Source organism: Ceratotherium simum, chromosome 9 (assembly GCF_057802395.1).
Source record: "Ceratotherium simum simum isolate JZ-2026a chromosome 9, ASM5780239v1, whole genome shotgun sequence".
In the NCBI taxonomy this organism is placed as follows: domain Eukaryota; kingdom Metazoa; phylum Chordata; class Mammalia; order Perissodactyla; family Rhinocerotidae; genus Ceratotherium; species Ceratotherium simum.
The window spans coordinates 42731263-42753197 of NC_141908.1; the positions used below are offsets into that span (position 1 = coordinate 42731263).

Genomic DNA, 21935 nt, shown 5'->3' on the forward strand with positions numbered 1-21935 from the left:
AAATGGAAAGAACCTCCAAATTTCAAGGCTTTCATATGTGGCAATAGTGTGATGTAGCTGTTAAAACAAAAAAGTTAACATGAACTGGAGTTATATCTGGAATTTGTCTCCAGTTTGGGATGTTACAAAAAAACAGGAATTCCTACTTGGGAAGGAGGTAGTACTAAATATCCTAAGTTTCCTTCTAATTCTAAGCTGCTTTGTTTTTTATAAGGCTGATTAGGGAAGACAGGATTTATCCCTCTGATATAACTTATCTGTGATATGCTAGATTCTTACTGCAAATAATTATTAAATTTCATGTGATTGGGTTTGACTCAAAGAATATCCAAATCTATGTCATAATAAGCTATATGATAACAGGATTCCATCATAGTTCCCCTTGTTGGTGTGGGGAAACTGTCTTGCTTCCTCCGGTGTAGTGTCACTGAGAGTTCAGGATTTCTTTAGACAAGACAAAAGCATGCAAGAGAGAGTACCTTGATCGGTTCTGCCATCGTGAAGGGTGGAAATGGGGAGGCCTGGGCCTGTGCACAGGATGAAAACAAAAACGTGGCTTAGTTTTAAAATAACACCGTTTGCAATAACAACTGCTGGTAGCATTTGTGATTAGCGTCAACCTCAAGTACATCTTTTAATTTGGCAGCTATTTTTTTTCCGCAGAGAAGTAAATATCGCCTTTTAAGTCACATTTAAACAACACACGAGATCAGAATCCAATCAAAGAACAGACATGAGAGAAGAGCTGCTTGTGCACTTTTCCAAGAGTGCTCCTGAATAGTCAGGATCTAATTACACAAATGGACCCCAGATATATGGGATAAATGGGACATCTTCTGGGAAGATGTCATGTTATTTGGGCCAGTTTTAGCTGTGTCATTATTATCAAATAACCTTCACTGGTACCCAGATTGTATTTTTAATCTGGCTTCTTCGTTCCATGTTCAGTTTATTTTAGTAGGTAGAACCCAGCGTCTTTTTTTCATGTAATTAATATATGCAGAAATACATTTATATAGAATATGTTCCCTGTTCAAATACGCTGCAGCAGGTCACATTCCCCAAAAAACAGACCCAGAAGGAGTGCTGTGACCAGAAGTTTATCTGGGGTGGATATTAGGAGGCACACCCATGGGGGAAGGAGAGGAAGGGTGGGGCAGTGAAGGAGGGTGGGCCTCTGTACAGCCACAACACAGACATCAGCCAAACCCATAGGGAACTCTGGAGATGGACGGCCTGCAGAATTGCCTTGGATGGGACCAACGGGGCCAGGTTTTATACCCCAGACTGGAGTGGTCATTGGATGTGGCCTAGGATAAGAATAATCTCCAGAATGGGGGCTCAGCCACCAGCACTCTCAGCAGCTGGAGAAATGTTTGTGCAGAAAGTGGCTGTTTTAACAAGATCTAGAAATAATCAAACGCTAATTATCTATCACTTACTTGAACTATAGAGTAAAATAATACCTGGAAATATACTTTTAAAGGATAAATTTGCTCAGGTAGTCAATGGGTTAAAAGTAACAAACATGCAGGTTGGGAGTCAATGTTCATTTGTACTCCCGATGCTTCCTTCTATGTGGAGGGAGTGTCCTCAGAGTAGCACCCTTGGTCTCAAGCAAACGGAGAAGGAATGACCTTTCTGGTGAGTCCTGAGAAGACCCGGGTATGAGTAGCTCCTTCTGCCTTGTTCCTGGCTTCTTTCTTCCTGTGGAGAACAGGCTTTTGATCTGTTCCTCACTGCTATAAGTATGACAGTGCCAGGCCCCACAGGAGAAGCCAGTGGCTGTCCAGTTGTACCCATATTTGTGTGAGTAATTGTAGTTCCAGGGTGCAATATTAGGAAGCCCACACCTTAGCCACATTTTCGAACTAAAAGATAATAAAACTAATATAATGATTTCCTGCCTGACTCCTCAGTCCAACTTGGGAGTGAGGAGAAGGGATATTATTTATTAGGCTCCCTCAAAAACTGGCAGTTCTTTGTTGTGTGGATTCTCAGAATTTTATAGAATTTAATTTCAGAGATTTTCATTTTGGTCAGCTTTTCTTCAAAGTTATTAAAAGGGAAAGCACACATCACATTTTGGGTTAGAATGTAAGGAAATGAGACATGGATCTAAATTTCTAGACTTTAGTCAATCAGCATCCGCTCTATGGAATTTTCATGGATGTGCAATTCCACTAGTGACAATTGTCATATGTTTTGTGCCCAAACTATGAAACAAACTAATGATTGACTGCCCTTGACACAATGGCCCGAGGATGTGGTCCTAGAGGCATAAGCATCAATTATCTAGAATCTCTCCTTTGCATTGCTTTTGTTCCATCAGCATCATCAATATCCTTTTATCTATTTTAATTCTATTATCTGGAATTTACTTTCTCTCTTGGAGACTTTGAAGTTACATAATGAGGCTTTACTCTTAGTCCCAAAGGGAAAGATTTCAAGGTTTTTCCTATGATGGCTCAGTGACTCATTTTACTGGAGCTTCAAAAACACCAGACGATGTGATGCTTCCCACACAGTATATTTTTTGCTAAATGGGAAATTACCATACTGCCGAGGAAAAGTGAGTGTGGAAAAGTCAGGCGATTCAAGTTCTAGAAAGGACTCTTCCATCAACTTTTGATAAGATCTTAATCTTCACTCACTTATCTCTTCAGTGGGCACTTAGGCTCAAGTAGCTATTAGGAAGACAGTTATATAAAAAGTGATACAGTGATTTCAAAAAGCATTAAAGGATTGTACAAATGCAGAATGCATTTAATGCATGTAAATATAAATATAAATCCATGTTTGTAAGTGTAGGGTCTTTGATGTCTGTATCAGTAAATATATCAGCGTAAAAATTAGTTTTTTGGTAGACTTTGCAAAAGGCAGCAAAACTTTGATCTTCTCTAGTACCTATGTTCATTCAGCAAACATTCAATGTCTGTTGTTCAATAGCCATTCTTCTTGGCCTTATGATTATAAAGATTAAAAGAAAGTAGCCTTTGTCTTCAGGAGAGAAAGACAGACAACCAGATGACTCAGTACACTTAGTTCAATGATACTATGTTCCAGGCATGTAAGCTTACAATATATGCTGCATAAATACATAGCGTGGGTTGAAAAATGTTGCACATAACTTGAGAGGGACATTTAACGTACACCTTTAAATGCCATAACCACAATCAGCACATATGGTCATGAACAACAGTCTTTTGATTTTTCATAGATGCCACTGACCAAACATTTGTGAAGGCGTTGTATCAAACCGACATCTTGTGTCAGTTTGATGGGAGCATTTGGGTTAACGTGTTTATTCATTTCCTCATAGTCAAATGAGGGGGCTCAGGTTCTGGGGCCAGGTGACTGGACTGAGGGAAGTGGCATTGTCAGGGTGGCTTTCCTCTGGGAAGTTAAAGGGAACCTCGTGGTCCTCTGCAATGAGCAGGGATCTCAATCAGTCAGATTCCATTTATTCTGTGAGCTGCCCACCTCTACATGGGGAGTAGATACCAGAAACAGGAGAGTGGCATGTGTTTTGTTATAACCCCCTCTGTTTTCTGTTCCCCTGACAGGGAAATTCAGGGATTAACTGGGGAGACAGGACAGACAATGGAGGGTTAGATATTTCCCAAGTCAGTTTTCCAAATCCCCATGATGACTACCAAGACCCCAACATATCTCATGATCTACCGATCGCCTAACCTAACCTGTTTTATTGCTTTCCACACGTTCAAGATATACATAAAATGTTATGCATAAAATAAAATTATTTGGATAGAAATTATTCACTAAACGTACACATGGCCTAAACAACCAGGAAATGTTTAGTATATTTTATTGCCTATTTTTTAAAAATATTTGGATGAATTACTTATTGTTTTCCATTTTAGAAAGGACATACTAGGTGACAAAAGTTTCTTTTCCATCTCTACTGAAACTACATTTCAAAGAATTATTGGCCTCCAAGGGAAGGAGCTCAGGTTTCTAGGCCATTGTTCTTTCCCCTGGCTGTAGGACATTGACATTTCTCCAGGAAAATGAGGCTGAAGTCCAGCAACCATCTTATCAGAGAACACTTCTTTTTATAATATTGTTTGAATCCTGCTGTAGATAGCTGGTAGATAGCGTTTGCACACAACGTCATGGTGCAGTGTCACGTGGTGGGTAAGAGCTTGAGAGTTACAGTAACTGATGCTTATTCCCATCCCGGCTCTGATGCTTACCAGCAGCATGGATTTTTTGCAAGTTACTCTGTTTCCTCAACTGCAAAAAATAGAGATAATAATGCCTTCCTATGTTCCTTTCATTTTTTCCATAAGCATTAGATAAGATAACGTAGATAAGATGCTCACATATAACTAGGGCTCAATAACCTGTAGCTAAGGATTGATCAGATGGTGGTGACAAGGACTACGACAGTGGCAGTGGGATGGTAGTGGCTGTGCTATGTCCATGACCTACCGTAGCAGACAAGTGCGTAGTACTTGGCGTAGTCACTGAAACTTGCTGTGTAGTATTGGCACCTTTCTTTCCTTAGATGGCAAGTAATGCACTTCTTGCTTGGAGGATAGCTTCCAATGCTAATTCTAGGAGAAAATGAAAATAAAACTAAACTGAAATTTTGAGATTGTAGTTATCAAAATGTACTACTCCACGTAAAATGACTAATTTACATATTGACATCAAACCCACTTTATTTTTCTGATGCCAATGTCACTTAGAGTAGAGGGGAATCATTGTATTTTGGTGTAGCCTGATTTTCAGTCCATCTTTGCCCAAAAAGGCACAAATCCTGAGGGAGAAGCCCTCTGTGTTTTCCTGGAGTGGGAGAAATATTTAACACCTCAAGTGGGAGTGAGGGAGTCACTCCTTATAGCCATTACTCTCTTACACTTAACAAGTGGTTGTCAATGCATAGTTGTGCATCGTCCCATCTCTCTTTTTGTACTCCCACAGCAAAATGCAAGGAAAATCTGGCCATTTCACCAAGAAAGGGGTCCCTATTCTTATCATATATCTGGAAGGGGAAAATAGTAATAAGCAAATTGGAAATAAGAAACCATAGTTCTATGTGGCTCCTGTGTCTTTCATTCCTTTTGGCAGGAAATTTGGGCTCATGGTAGCTCTTCCTGGGAATGCTCCCTCCACACATTCTTACACAAGCCAACCTGCACCTATTACGTTGGGCCCACTCTCTGCTCAGCAGAGCCCTCTGTGTGGTTCCTGAATGGGGTGATTGGCTTTAATACACACACTTCCGGACCTTTGCCCAAACCCTCAGAATCAGAATCTCATTTGGGGCAGACTAGGTGGTATTATGCCAGGGTGGGGCAGGGTCGAAGGCCCGTTATGGCTGGTAAGGTTACCTGTCACACTGCCGTGTTCCTTCTGCAGCTGCCCCTGACCTTGCCTTGGGCATGGTAGAGGGTAGCCAGAGAGGAATTCTCCCCAACAGATAAGAAGCCATGCTCCAGGAGGGAAGAGAGGAATGCAGCAGAGGGAAAATTTATTTTCTCCATTACGCTTGGTATTCATGTTCATATTTTGGTGTTATCTTGGAAACATTAGGTAGGCAGTTAAAAGTAAAGAGTTGAGGTCAGCATGCCTGGGTACAAACCTTGACTCCAACAATATCATCTGCCTCGTAGAGTTGTGGGGATTGAATAAAATTACGTATGTAAAGCAGATAAAAAGGTGCCTGGCATATAGTAGACTGCTGGCCCACGGTAACCATAGTTGTTTTTTTTTTTTTTAGATTTTATTTATTTATTTTTTTCCCAAAAGCCCCAGTAGATAGTCGTATGTCATAGCTGCACATCCTTCTAGTTGCTTTATGTGGGACGCCGCCTCAGCATGGCCGGAGAAGCAGTGCACCAGTGGTCACCCGGGATCCGAACCCGGGCCGCCAGCAGCGGAGCCGTGCACTTAATTGCTACGCCACAGGGCTGGCCCACCATTGTTTTTATTTCCACACCCAGAAGGGGCTATTGAGGACCCTGTTCCAATCTCCAAGTGGACCACTGACTGAACTTAAACACTAATTTAGGTCTAGAGATAAGTTACTTTCGATCATAATAGACTTATATCAAAGTGAGCTGTACTAAAAGCAATCACACATTATGGGAAAAAATACAATGCTCAGTAAAGAGTAGGTATTTAATAAATGTGTGTTAAATGAATGAATGTCCTCAATTGCCTCTAAATTTAGTTGAAGGATTTAGTATCATGTTTGTACCAGCATTAGAATTTCTTGGTTTTTCTTTTTGAAAACGAACATTTTGAGTTGACTGATATATTGGGGGTGTATATTTTTTATACTGATGTGGTGTATAACATTCTCTGAATGTTTTATGTTAATTCATAAACTATTTTTATTATATTTCAGGCTTTTAAAAAGTATTCTACATCTCCTGAGAACCCTGACAGATTTTTTTTATTCAAATATCAACGTATAAAAATATTAGAGTGAATTGACATAAATTACCTATAGATATTCCTTCTTCCAGGGTAGCCTTCAAACTCGTTGCTAGAATAAAACCTGAAAATGTATTCAGAAATTATTAAATAAGTATTGATAACTAAAGGTGTAAAAACTGTTAGTACTAATACTGATGTAATAAACAATATAGTCCAACATTCATCTAATGAAACTATTTATTAATTGCCACTTATGTACATAAATCCCTGCTGTTCATAACTGAATTTTGTGTACTTACTCTGACTTTCAAATCACAGGAGAAAGATTAAATTATGCAAAGTGCTCTTTTTGATTATAAATATATTATATTCTAATTCATTAGTTACGAGCCACACAAAATAAACTAGGATATTTGACTAATATTACCCTTTTCCTTTTCAAGATTTGCAGTTTATTGGTTTCTCTACGCTGTAGTATTCAATTTTGTCTATGGTTTTGAACACATTTTGAATCTATTTTACAGAAGCCCTGACAGTAGATAAATTTGCTATAAGTCAGGAAACTCACCCACACTGGGGTACCACACAAAGGGGCATGTTAATTTACCCAAATGCAAACCAAGTCACAAGAAAACATACTGTTACTTACGTATCCGGGTCCCAGTTCTAACCTGTCTTAATATAGCCATGAAGTGGGAAATCCAATTTAGCGACATAATTTTCACTCCTCTGTTGAGTTCATCTGAATATCACAAAAGTAACTGTCTTTTTTTTTTCTTTCTTTCCTTTTTTTTTTTTTTTTAGGATGAACATAATAGGGTGTGAAAAGTTTGGAATAGAAGAACCAAAGTTTGGTTACCAATTTTTAATTCTCAGGTCTGTTCAGCAGCCCAGGTACTTCTATGTCCTCACTGACTTAAAAACATTGTTACTCGGGGCTGGCCCCGTGGCATAGCGGTTAAGTGCATGCGCTCCACTGCTGGCAGCCTGGGTTTGGATCCCGGGTGCACACCAACCCCACCACTTGTCAGGCCATGCTGTAGTGGCGTCCACATAAAGTGGAGGAAGGTCAGCACAGATCAGCACAGATGTTAGCTCAGGGCCAGTCTTCCTCAGCAAAAAGAGGAGGATTGCCATGGATGTGAGCTCAGGGCTGATCTTCCTCACAAAAAAAGAAAAAAAAACCTTGTTACTCCAAAATGAAAAGAAAACGAAACGGAATACAACTATTTCCTGGTATTAAATTTATCTTCTTAAGTGGCATCCTTCTGCATTTCTTTACTAACTTCACCTGACTCCAATCATCACTTGCACGTGCCTTTTCCACATTATCCCAAACCACCTGTGAATAAGCTACTCAGTATCTTTTCCAAACAGCCCCCTGCAGTTTTCTTGTTATGTCAAAGGTTTCACTGTCTTCATCTCTAACACTTACCTCAGAAGCCACTATCCCTATTCCCTCACAGCCACTAATTCACCAGTCTTGTTCAGCCTCCATCTGTCTTGCCGTCTACCTACCCTTCCTCTCCTTCGTTTAGTAAATATTTATTGAACTCTGCCTCTGTGTCAAACTCTATGTCAAGTGCCAAGGAAGCAGAAAAAGGAGGCATAGCTTTCCTCTCAAAGAGTCCATATTGTATTGCCATTATTCTAGTTCAGGCCTCTATCACCTCAGGTCTAGATTATAACCATAGCTGGGTCTTCCTGCCTTCAGTTTTCCTCTATGTCCTAAACACATTATGCCTGAAATTAATCTCCTCTCTGTCTTTATCTTGTCACTTAACTTACACTGGTGACTTTTTTTTCTTTTTGGTGAGGAAGGTTAGCCCTGAGCTAACATCTGTTGCCAATCCTCCTCTTTTTGCTGAGGAAGATTGGCCCTGGGCTAACATCCATGCCCATCTTCCTCTACTTTATACGTGGGACCCCTCCCACAGTATGGCTTGATAAGCGAGTGTAGGTCCGCGCCTGGGATCTGAATCTGTGAACCCCGGGCCACCAAAGCAGAGCACGCGAACTTAACCACTATGCCCCCAGGCTGGCCCCTACACTGGCGATTTTAATGGCTGCTCCATAGAATGTCCAAACTCCTTTGCTGACCATTCAAAAAATTCCATGGATTGGCAATAGGGTTCTGAGCAGTCCAGTGAGCCTAGACTATTGATCTTCCCCTCTTGCTCCTAGAATTCCAGCTAACGGTGGGTGGATTCTGAGCATTAAGAGCGTACCCTGGGTTTAGACTTTATTAGAAGTCAGGGAAAGGAACTGTACATTCTTGATTATAGAAGTTTGATCATAAAAGATTATTTTAAGATGGTTTATCTGGACAGTATACAGGATGGACTGAAAAGGGAAGAACTGGAAGAAAGAAGTCCCATGTTGAGGTTAACAATAAAAACTTTAGATTTAATGTGTTTTGGGTTTGAATCCCAGTTCTGCCACTAACTATGTGGCCTTGGCCATGTTAATTAAATTTCTGAGTATCAGTTTTCTCCTCTGTAAAACTGGTATAATCATTTCTACTTTACAAAATGTGGTACACAGTAATTGCTCAATAAATGATAGATGTTATAGATAATACTCTTCAACTTATATAACAGTGAGACACTACAAAGAAATTTCCATATCTGTGGACTTTTGAAGGTCACTCATTGCTTCAAATGCTGAAGAGTAAAATTTACCTGTACAAGTTACTATTTTAAAAATTTTATACTTTTTATATAATTACCTACCAAGTATCAGGAGAGAAATGACCACTTACTAAATATTCTTTCCAAAAGGAAATCATGCTGACTAGTTATTAAAGAACACGGAATCTTAATGAAATTATAGATGTCTGAACTAAACTATAGAGTAAGTGGCAAAAATGCTCTTAATGAAAAGAGCTGGTGCAGCATCAGTTGTACGTCCATCAGGGCCAATTAAAACCTGAATGGTGCATTAAGCTTCATGCAATACTTACAGTGAATCCTGCGTTACTCTGAATATATTTATGGCCTCCCACTTGCCACTTGTAATTTGAATAGCATTTTCCTATAAAAAGACAAACATTATGTTGTGTGAAGCCGAGCGTTATTTGAGCAACCTCAAGTGAATGATCTTTGAGGAGATAAATCTTGGAAGGAACGTACCACAGTGTCTTTGATATAGTGAATATGTTTGTAGCCATCCTTGTCACTAAATATTTTGTAGTATGAAATAGCATCATAGCTGAAAACTGGTGTTGAAACAAAGAACTGAAAGAAATTAACAGAGGTTATGTTCAAAAGAAAAACCAAACTAAAACTACAGATTTTTTTAAAGCAATGTCTAGTGATAATAATAGGAACCAGAATGCCTTGAATCCCCTACCTTCCATCACTCACATCTGAAATTCCATTCTTTCAGATAAACAGCTTTTCTAGTAATTCTAACAGGCACTTGCGCATTCCAACTACTGCTTGATCGCTACTACATACCCCTGGGTTTATCATGTTATATTTGATTGAATTTCTATGTTCTGATGTTATGTCATTTGAAATAGAATTAAAAGAATGCCAAATGAACGTTGAGATTTAACCAAGTCCAACTTCAAAATGTGCTATTTTACCAAAGTGTAACTCTCATTAAGGCTCCTAGCCCTTTAATTTTTGATTTGTCTGATGCCAAGCACCTAATGCCAATGATTCAATGAAGACATTTTAAAGATTAAAATATCATGGCCTGCTAGCCACAATTTTTAATGATAGGGAGGGACTTCTGGACTCAGAAAAAAATGTTAGCCAGGACAAGCAAGTGGGAGGTTTCCTCCTTGAGCTCAGGGACCATAGCAGACCTCATTGCTTACTCTGACCTCTTCCCAGTCCCCCACTGTCCCCCTGCTGGGAATCAACTTAACGACCTAAGAAGTCCCTGACACTCAGCTGTAGCGTGATCTGGAGCAGAGCAAGCCACGCCTCAAACATCCTGAATGGTGCAGATAACTAAAATCCTGCAAATGTCCTCACACCAAATTTAGGTAACAGTTTCTGTCATTAAAAAAAATAGACTCATCTTACATTTGTTGGCTTCTTTTTTTACCCTGGTCATTGGGTTGTGAAATGACAGTAAAGTGGTGAAAGACCTACATGAGGGAAGAGCTACGCTACATCATGCAGAGTAGATATTCCCATAAACAATCCCAAACCAGCTCTCTCTAGCTTGTGAGAGAAAGCTCTAGAGTGCTTTCACATGACTGTGAAGCAAGACTTCAGCTCCTTTAGAACTGACCAAGCGACAACAACCAAAACAATACCAGTATCTTTTAGCTACAAATACCTAGCTTGCTGGCATCAAGTCTGAGACCTACTTTTGAGCAAGAAGAGGGCAGGGGAACTCTCTGTAGGCCTCCTTAATTGGGGCCCCATGTGTCATCTGATACTTGATGCTTTTTGATAAAATTGATGATTATGATTGTGTGATATTAAACTGCAATTTATTTGATATGGTGTCTGTAATAATCCAAATAATGTTCCCCAAAATTCATTTTCTCACAGAACCTCACAGGTGACTGTTGTGGACTGAATATATCCCCCCAAAATTCATATGTTGAAACCCTACCCCCCAATAGGATGGTATTAGGAGGTGGAGCCTTGAAGAGGTAATTAGGATTAGATAAGGTCTTAAGAGTGGAGCCCCTATGAATGGGATTAGTGCCCTTATACGAATCACCAGAGAGCTCACTTCCTCTGCTCTGCTCTCTGCTATGTGAGGATAGAACAAAGAAGTTGGCAGTCTGCAACCTGGAAGAGAGCTCTCACCAGAATCCAACCATGCTGGCACCCTGATCTCAGACTTCCAGCCTCCAGAACTGTGAGAAATAAATTTCTGTCATTTATAAGCCACTCGGTCCTACGGTACTTTGTTACAGCAGCCCAAATGGATTAAGACAATGACCTTATTTGGAAATAGGGTCTTTGCAGATGTAATCAAGGTAAGAATCGAGACATGATCTTATTAGCTTAGGGTGAGACCTAAATTCAATGACTGGTGTCCTCATAAGAAGAGAAGAGGACACGAGGAGACACAGAGAGATACAGAGAGGAAGGCCATGTGAAGATGGAAGCCGGGATTGGAGTGATGCAGCTGCAAACCACGGAAGTCCTACGATTCCAGGAGCCACTAGAAGCTGGAAGAGCCAAGGAAAGATTCCTCCCTGGAGCCTTCAGGGGGAGTATGGCCCTGCTGACATGTTGACTTTGGACTTCTAGCCTCCGAATAGTGAGAGAATGAATTTCATTTGTTTTAAGCCACCAAGTTTGTTTGTTACAGCAGCCTCAGGAAATTAATACCGTGTCCGAAGTCTTATCACTTTGGCACAGAACTGATAAGTCTTTAACAAAATGAAAAATGGAATAACGAGAAACTGTTGTCTCCTTATATGATTCCCTTATTAGTTTGGTTAATAATAAGACCAGACTTGGTAGAAGTTTGTGTATTGAGACTAATGCCTCTAAATGAAATTGAGGACCAAGAGGCCCAGGAACAGGAAATTCTGATTTGCGATTTTGCAGATGGAATTTCATTAGCATAGTTCTGGCAAATCATTCTTTCGTTTTAGAATGAAACTCTGCTCTCTCAGCCAAATGATGATATACTTACTAGTAACCACATTACAATGCCTCCCTCTCACTTCTAAGGGTGAAAGACAAAAAACTGGCTCTCGCCGTCTTAACCACTAACATGGAACTGAGGTCACAAAATATTTTAAGGTGCCAGAGTGAAAAAATATTCTCCTCATATCTGCAGTTAGTTAAGAAACTTTAAAAGAGGTTTTGTTCTAGATTAAAACTTAAAATTTCATTTCCATGGAAAATAAAAAGATAACAGGGCAGAGTGTTATGTTTTAAGATATTAGAATCAGGCAAACAGGAAGAATATTTCTGCTAAGCAAAGACTGTTATCTTCTACCCTTTTATTGCACACGTCGAAGACAGCTGCTTCGGATGCGCAGGTAACTCGGGTGAGGTAAAGAGAGTGTGAAATGTTTCCGCATTCACTTTGCCAGAGCTGGGTCCCTAATGCACTCTGAGTTAAACGCTTCTTGCTGCAAGCCACCCTGGGCCCCAGATAAGCACACGTGACTAGGTCGTCCTCAGTTTTAACAAGGCCTCTTCACGGGTCCCCTTATCACGTTTAGATTTTCTGAGAAATTACTCATCTATGTGCAAAGCCATTTAAAATATTTTACTTGGAAGGTAAGATTATTTACCACGAGATAATTTCTTGCCACAATTGATAAATGACCTGAGGACCTACTTATCTAAGGCTGAGGCCTAATCCGAGTCCACATTTAGTCAAAAGCACAGACTTTCAGGCATCCAGTAGAAAATTCATTTTTCTGAACCACGGGATTTTTCCAGCCACCTAAAGGAGGTGTAGCGTATTGCTTAATTATTTTAAAATAATTTAAATGTAGCTTTGCCATCTAAGCATTATGCTTTTCGTGTTTGTTCTCCAAATTTTAGTGATTAAATACTAGATCCTTTGATGAAATTTCTCTTTTTGTCTGTTCTCTACAGGGCAAAAAGCAATTTATTTACTGCGAATTTGTTGTTATTCTTCTGATCAAATACCAAAGAAGTTAGGCTATTTTCCCCAAGTGAAGACACTGAATATCTCGTGCTGGAGGAAAGCGTGATGGGTAAAGCTCTCAAGAAACTATTTGCTAGTTCTGTGCCTACAACTAACAGGTCAATTACTCTTAGCGAGTCATCTAATCTCACTTTTCTAATTCATAGGTGACCTGCAAGGTCTTTTTCAGTTTAAATCTCTTTGATAAATTCTAAAGGAATAACTGCTCTAAAATTACTCTTTAAATTTATACTAAGATGACTAGCTTGTACACTTTACCTAAAAACCTCATAAATACTACTTGAACAAATATCTGAAAGACATTCATGTTTCTAGGTTGTTTCTGGGTAATTTTATTAAGTTACAGCTTTGATTATAGGTCAAAGGAAGCTATACAGCATATTATGACATATGAATTATGACTATATAAAGTTGTGGCCTGACTTTTCCAAAGACATATCAGAACTTATAAAATCTAATGAATGTCCTCTTCAAAGCCAGTTGCCTTGGGAGAGTGTGAACCTACTTTTGAAAGCTATAATTGCAAAGAGTTTTTGACAATTCCTTTTCTGGTATTTAGAGACTTTACTGACTATTGGATAAATTTTAAGAGCTTGAGAATAATACATAAGAAAAATAATTTTTCCCAATAGAATTCTAAAGCTACAGATATTACAATGATCTACAGCAAAATCATATGTTGCAGATAAATAATTCATTTATACACCAGATTTATTTTGGCATGACTTTTCATTTAATGTAGGGACCTCATCTTCCCTCAAAGGACACATATGTGCCTCCACTGAGAGTATTTAAAACAATGTTTTACATCTTCAGAAGACAATTAATGAATTTATTCATTCATCCATTCATCTAGCTATTGTTTGCTGAAATTGCAAGGCTGGTGCTATACAGACTGTAAAAATTGATAAGACACAATTGTTGACCTCAAGATGCTTAAAAATAGGAGATTTCAAAAGATGCATTCCAAAATGTTTCAGTGTTTTCAACGCTGGCAGCATTTTCAGAATAAATGTACATGGATTCCTAAGATCATGTCTTTGAGAAGATAGTTGGTATCATTGTTTATCTATTTATAAAAGCACATAGTTTATGATACTTTATATAACTCTAGTTATATTATCATCATGGGGAATACAACTAAAGGAAGTTTTCGAGTATTCTTTCTTCTCCTCATCCTTTACTGGAAATCTTTAAAATGGGAGTGATTTTCCAAGTTAACTTTCTCCTTTTCTCAAGTTTTCAAATGCTGATGTAGAAATTACTTTTCTGGAAGGTGAGCTTCTGATTGATCCAGAATCTAAAAAAGTCAGAAAATTCTATTCTTTCACTGAATACTCTTAATTTTTCCTATACAGTGGCAAAGAGTAAATTCAAATAGTACATTCCCACTTTTTTTCTGAATTACACTCCTATCCTTGTTACCTTGTTATTTTAGAATACAATTTACGTTTACTGTATATAGTTAATAAAGTAATAACTATTCTCTAGTTAATAAATAAAACCAAAGTATCTTTCACTGAAAACAGGGAGTAAATATATATAAACTAAAATTGCTGCATCCAGAAAACTGTACAACAAAGACTTTTTAATATCTCATGATTTTTACTTTACAATTTACTTTCTCTGTACCCATCTTAACTTTGAATTTTTACAAGACTTTTCACCTTAGAATTGACTTCTGAATTCTTTATTGTTCTCATATTATGGGTTAATGTGTTAAACCAGATCCTAGGAGTTTTCTTTTTCTTTGCATGTGTCCAAATCTCAGAGAAGTAGCCTTTTTTTTTTAACCCAAATGTTAGTTGAATTCAATCATATGGTTGTGATAAGTGGCAGCATCCACACAGCATTCACTTATTTTCTTTCCTTTTTTGTATTCTTTCATATAGGATATAAGATACAATTGATATTTCCCTAAAATATGATTTTTTCTACACTAAAAATCTTCATAAATAATTGAATAAACCTATTCAAAAAATTCAGATATAAATGATCGCAAACCATAACAAAACACACATTTTCCCATTTGATACCACTTTACTTAAAAACTAGAATGTATATATATATAATTCACTTATTCATTTCAGTTTATATAAAATTTATTATGAGGTAGAATGTCTCAATTACCAAGGATACCCAATGTATTTACTTTTCCTGGATTCAAGTGGCTAATAATTATTATTATTTTAGTCAGATTAGAGATTGTGTTCCCTTTTGAAAAATTATCTTCCTTCGTGTTTTTTACCTTGATATTTTTTCTATGAAAATTAGTGGCAGTTTGGACACATTTCAAATAGCCCTTTGATAGCGGAGAATCTGTCAAGTTTCATTAAAATATAAGGAAAAGATAGCAAAATCATACTCCACCAGCCCATCCAGTTCTGCTTTCTTCTATATGTTCCTGGGTCTAAAAGAAAAAAAAGATCACATCAAGCATGTTATTAGGAGGACAGTTTTTCCTAAATATAATCTAGGCATTTGAACCAGTTAAGCTGCCTGGTCAGAGTTTACCATTTCTAGTCAACTAACTTCACACTTGAGTTTAAGATGACTATATTCAAAATTTTATACAACAGCACTATTGCACACACATGTGTAATCTAAGGGCTGGATTTTATTGCAAACCTTTAACAATTCTGGTTAAATTTTCCATAAGGCAGTGACTGGAATTATCCCAGCATCTATGGAGGCCTGGCACAACTCAAGCATTTGGAGTTGTACAGGTAAAAAGGCATTTCACAGTGGAGTTTAGGTTCAGTTCTTTTCTTCATCTTATGAAGTAGCTAGGAATGTTAAAATTTGCACTGAATCTTACTTTGGTGTATATTTTAGCATAACACAGTGAATCACTTATTGAACAGATATTTAGTAAGCCTAAAAGGATGAATAGGCTTTTCTAGACAAATAATTAGAGAAGGAATATTCTAGACAGAATGAGCAGCATAGAGATCAGGCCAGTTTAGTAAACCACAGGTGATTGAGCATGGCTGAGTGGAGAGCACCTATGAGAAAGAGTTAGAAGATGAGGGAGAATGCTGACGTATCAGCAAGGTCTTAGAGAAGCTTTTATGCCACCCTAGGAAGTTTGAATTGCATCTATAGTAAATCCTTAGAAGTATTTCAAAATCACCATTTAGAAAATGTAACTGTGAATATGATACAGAGAAAGGATTAGATTTGGTTAAGATAGAAGGAGGCAGAGGAACCAATTGGAGGGCTATTGTAATGTTTGGAAAAAAGAATGATCAAGACCCAAATCTAGGTAGCCGTAGTAAGGATGGAGCAGAGAAGATATAGCCAGAGATATTTAAAAGTTCGCATCCTCAGAATGAATTTGAGGGGCGAGTTGAAAGCTCTGGTATAGACAGAAATCACCTAAAGGGAGCAAGTAGAGAGTAGTGACAGAAACCGTAAGATAATCAGCAACTATTTCCTCTTTTTGCTATGAATATTAGGCTGCATTTCCCAGGCCCCACCATGTCCAACTGGATGTGGTCATGTGATAAGTTCTAACAAATGGTGTGTAAGCAGAAGTGACTCATGCTACTTTTAGGCCTAACCTATAAAAACCTCTTGTACATGATCCTTCATTCTTGTTTCCATCCCCCAGCTGGATGTCGATGCTCAGATTTGAATAATCTTGGACTAGCCTTGGAAGCCACTGGATGAAGAAAGCAGAAATGCCATCAACTTGGGCTCTGGAATGATGTGTGGGGGAGAGCACTCCATCCCCCACCCCTCACCAATCCCCACTTACCTGGACTCACTATTGGTTGGTTACATGAATGTGCAAAAATTTTCTACTGAATTACCCCACTGAATTATTGGAGGGTTTGTTGCTGTTGTTGTTGTTATAGTAGTTAGCCTACCTTGCAAATACATTAACTTGGAGGATAATAAGATTTCTAGAGAAGTCAGAAGAAGAAGAGCTGGAAAGGAAAAGAACAGTCAGTGAAGGAGAAAGAGATCTATGAGAGAGTGTACGGTCATAAAAAGCAAAGAAATGATAAATTTTAAAAACACAATTTGGAATTTCTCCATAGAGATAGGCCAGTGCTTCAGAAAGAACAAGTTAAGACAAGACTTGAAAAAATAGTGAAACTTTTTTGGTTCATTATTTTTAGCCATAAAGATAAAATTAATTTTAATTTCCTTTTCAGAGAAGGAAGAATAATATGAAAAGTATTTCTTCTCCAAACTACAAATTTCTTAATAAATCTCATTAATGTAGCTATATTACAAGTAACTATTGCCAATTTTGAGTGTGACTCCCAACATGAATAAAATGTTGCCAGGTCACTTAACTTTAAATGTCATTTGATTTCAACACACACACACACACACACACACACACACACCAATCATGAGTACCGTTGCTAGAAAATTCAACACTCTGTTGTTCTTAAATCTGAAAATATGTTCTATGTATTTATTAGATTATTTTGAAATAAAGGTTGTTTTGAAATCCTAAGGTTATTCAAATCTGGTATTCTAAATTTAATCACTGTTTTGGGCCATGAAACTAAAGTTTGTATTCCAAGGAATTCCACATCTCATTGAATGAGCATCTTACATGTTCTGTCAGTTGAGATTAAAGTTGTCTCAGATTTTGACAAATTAGAATTTCAGATTCCAAAGCAGTCACAGTTTCTAAGTGCCTAGTTTTAAGAGCTAAAATTTGTATCTAAATGACTAATCTTGCAGTTTTAAACTAATAAACTTAAAGCAATAATTTCTAATACATAGATTCAACAAAAATTAGGCCAATGATTTCTAATTAACTAGCATGACCAAGATTATTCTGTATTTTTTTGCCTATGATACTTCGTTAAAGCCAAAATATTTCTGCTTTGTATATTAAAATATAAATAAGATAAAAACAAGCTTCTAGAATATTCCTTCAAAATTAGTCAAGCTTCTTCCAGACACAGTAGTGACTTACAAAATATTTTTAGCCTGAGTAATGTTGACTATTATAGTCCTGATATATTTCCAAACAGATTCATATGACTTTTCCCTTGCAAAACATAATGTTTTAATTTCTAAATGGAATTTAGTGATTTACTTTGATTGCTCTGTGCTTTTGTTCTTACTTTGTAAAATAGGTTTATTCTATATTTGGTTTAATGAAACATTTCTTCATAATTAGAAGTCTCATGAAATGTACCCATCAAATTTCCTATTTAAAGAAAACATTTCGTATTTCTTAGTCTCTAATATGAGTACTTATGAACAGGCTTATTTTAAAGCTTTTAGATTGGTGAAGTAGTTTTCTGACTCATTAATTCAACAGATTATGTTTGGATTTGAGCGATAAAAACAATTAAAACTCAACAATAAATCTGTGCCTAGTTTTCAAGTTTTTTCTCCCTAAAATTAGCACAGTATGGAACACTCTCCTAAGATAATAGGATAACAGGATAATTTGATCTCATATTTCAAGTCATGTTCTCAGTCATCCATTTTTGATTTTAAAATGGGAATATTTGGCTTCATTTTGATAAATATCTATTTCCTTTGGAATTTTTATTTTTCAGTTTTGACATTGAATAGAACACGCTGCCCTTTGCATTTTTTTCTCTGGTTCTTTTGTATAGGACTTGTCTATTTCCCTAATAGACCCATCTTATCTTTTCATCTTTATTATTTTGCTTTTTCTGACTGCCAGTTTTGTAATCTTAAAAAGATGGATTTCCATCCTAATTGAGAACTGGATATCTGATTTTCCCATTGTTTCATTATTTCATTTAGTCTTTTTCTCTGTTCGATTCAAAGGCAAAGTCATTCACGAAAACAGGAAATATCTTACTTATTTAATAAAAGTAATGGACCTGTGAATAAAGAGTGTTCTTTTTTTTGCAAAGAAATCAGGAGTTGAATGCAGTAATTCTGGCTTTATAATATAAAATATTAGCTATAAACAAGTCCCCACTCTTGTACTTTCATCTTCAAAAATACACCTCTGTGGTTTTAATATAACCTACCTTTGGACAATCCCATATCTGCCAGTCTTCCCTGAAATCACATATAGACAAGACTGAAACATTCTGGATTCTTTTTAGCCACTGCAAACATATTCGATCATCAGTAACCCATGTGAGCCAACTGAAATAATAATCACTGCAAATAATGAAAACAGACAGTCACAACCATAAACCAAGTTCATATTCAAATAATTTCTTAATTTCTGTTTTCTAAAAGATGTATTTTATTATTATGAAATAGTTATTCCTTAGATAAGGAAGGCGGAACTTTTCTTTCTCTGCAGAGAAAGTTTATACCTGCTGACTTTTAGAGAATATCTATAAGAGAGTTCATTCAGTGAATGAAATTATTTTATATTTGACTTTTCCCCCCATTTTGGATTTTTACATCCTAGGAAAGAATTTAAGACGTAAGGCCAAAGCTACTGGTCAGTCTAGAGGGGAAAAAGCATTAAACTGGTTATTTTGAATAGGTAAACTCAGTTTTTCATTTTTTAACTAGTTGAGAGAGAGCCAAGTGTTGGTAAAGGCCATCTTTCTTTCCAGGCAGGTTTGCGTTGGAAGCCGAGATTTAGTTGCGACCACAGTCAGGGTTTGAAATTCGGGTTAGTACGATAATGTGAGATGAGGTACATGAAGTAACTCAAATAGAGCTTGGCACCTAGTAGGTGTCAATGAATGGCAGCAATGATTGCTCAGCTCTGAGGATGAACTTGTAGATAGAGAAGATCAATGTAATTGAACCACAGATTTTTGGACATCAACGTAAAAGAAATCACAGAGCTGGAAGGGGTCTCAGGCTCAAATTCCGGCTTTATCTCATACTAGTAGTTATACTAACTTAGGCTAGCTACTTAACATATCTACGCCTCTGTTTCTGCATAAAATGAGAATAATAAGATTACCAATTTTAAAGGTTGTTGTAAAGATTTGCTAAGAGTGCTTAAGCGCTTAAGAATTATGCCTGCTACATAGTGAGTGCTCAAAAAATGTTAATTACTATTATATTGTTAGTATCTTACAGATGTTCAAACAAGCCTCTTGACTCCTTATATGGTGCTCTTTCTATCATTCCACTTAAAAAAACATGAATTTAGTTAAGTTTTCATCAACTAGATTGGGGTGGAGAATAACAGATAATTCAAAAAATTAAAGCCACTTTTGATTATTCAAGAGTGAATTCACCTTGGCAAGGCCCAGCAGAGGCCTCTGATGAGGTTCTTTTTCTTGTTAGTGATCAATCATTCAGCCCTGGCTGACTGTCCTTCATGAGGCAGGAGGAGAGGAGCCAAGCCTTGGCCTGCTAGGGATGGGAAGTGGTAAGTCCCATCAGGCAGGGCTTGGGAACTTCTCCCTTTTATCTCCCTTCAACCAGAATGACCATGGAGGACTGATGTGGGGCTGAAAGGTTGTGTCATCAGGACGAATCAGACAAGATCTACGTAGGGCACCGTTCTGGGGAAGTAAGAATGCTTCACGGCCACCTCTGCCTATAGTTAATCCCCAAACAGGTCGTTCTACAACCAGATTATTGAGAATAAACTGTATCCTAGTGAAAAATGCTAGTATTTGGAGAGTGTTGGCTTATCTTCTCTTGCTATGCATATGTGATAAGCATCAATCCACAAACCCCAAGTTGGAGAAAAAGTAGGCCAGACTTAAAAGAAGCCAGGCTGAGGACATATATGAATTTTACGATCCCTACCGATTGGTCCCAAATTCACATTCATGCATCTGTGCAAAGTATCACTTAGACTGACCACTGTGGTCATCTTTATATATATGAAAAGGGTGGCTATTTTAAAACCACTTTAAGAAAATTATTTGTCATTTTAATTTTGCTTGTATTTAGCTTTACCTGCCAATTTTATTTATTTATTTTTGTTTATAGTATACACATCATAAACTCACTAGAAAAGAAGTGTAAACCCTGATTAAGGAATTTCAGGGCCGGCCCCGTGGCTTAGCGGTTAAGTGCACGCACTCCGCTGCTGGCGGCCGGGGTTCGGATCCCGGGCGCGCACCGACGCACCGCTTCTCTGGCCATGCTGAGGCCGCGTCCCACGTACAGCAACTAGAAGGATGTGCAGCTATGACATACAACTATCTACTGGGGCTTTGGGGGAAAAAAATAAATAAATAAAATTAAAAAAATTATAAAAAAAAGAAATTTCAGTGTTAAAATTCAGTTGAAAAGGTGGGAAGGGTATGATATTAATATACCTCGAGGCTATCATTGCTGGAACTGGCACTTCTCTGGGACCTACATAGTCAGGGTAAGTGGCATCAATAATAAATACCCGAACAACAGGATTCTTAGCTCCAGCCTGCCAAGAAAATGGAGATATATAAGCTCATAAAATTCTAATTATCACCAACATCTTAAAGACACATTAGGAATTTAGGTATATTTTCATAAGCTAATAATGTTAACTATATTACCATTGAAAAAATTCTAATTATAACATGACCAGGAATTTCATTTCAATTTTTCTTGCAGGGCAATTGCAAATATTGTGTCAACCAGAGTGAAAACACATACTTTAAATGATTAATGAGGGAGCTTTGATTCATAGAGAAAAATATTTTAGATATGAAAATGCAGTTCTGTAATCAATATTCTGTTTTCTGACTTTCAAGACAGATATTTCCCAACATTATTATTAGGATAATTATAATAATCATTTCTCCATGTGCTAGGGGAAGTGCAGAGGGGGATTGATTTTGGGAGGAGAGTGTAAAGAATAAATAATGAAAGATACTTTTTGCTTTTACCCCTATAATTTGGTCGAGGACAATCACCAAAGACTCAGTCTCCTAGCCAGTTACATTACTACTGCTACCATTCCCAAAAGATTAGGGAAATTTCACCTCCAAATAAAGTGTCCAAGTGATTTACACTTTTCTCGTTTTGTGCTTTCTGTG

The 21935-nt window shown here is 37.4% G+C and overlaps 1 protein-coding gene across 1 annotated transcript in view; it reads right to left on the reverse strand.

Moving 5' to 3' along the window:
- FAP (fibroblast activation protein alpha) overlaps nucleotides 1-21935 on the reverse strand; it is a 71086-nt gene that overhangs the window by 23581 nt on the left and 25570 nt on the right. Inside the window, 8 exon segments of the mRNA XM_004428261.3 lie at nucleotides 480-527; nucleotides 4456-4580; nucleotides 6479-6532; nucleotides 9374-9444; nucleotides 9543-9647; nucleotides 15389-15433; nucleotides 19011-19146; nucleotides 21234-21337. Of these exon segments, the coding sequence (XP_004428318.2) occupies nucleotides 480-527; nucleotides 4456-4580; nucleotides 6479-6532; nucleotides 9374-9444; nucleotides 9543-9647; nucleotides 15389-15433; nucleotides 19011-19146; nucleotides 21234-21337 (688 nt within the window).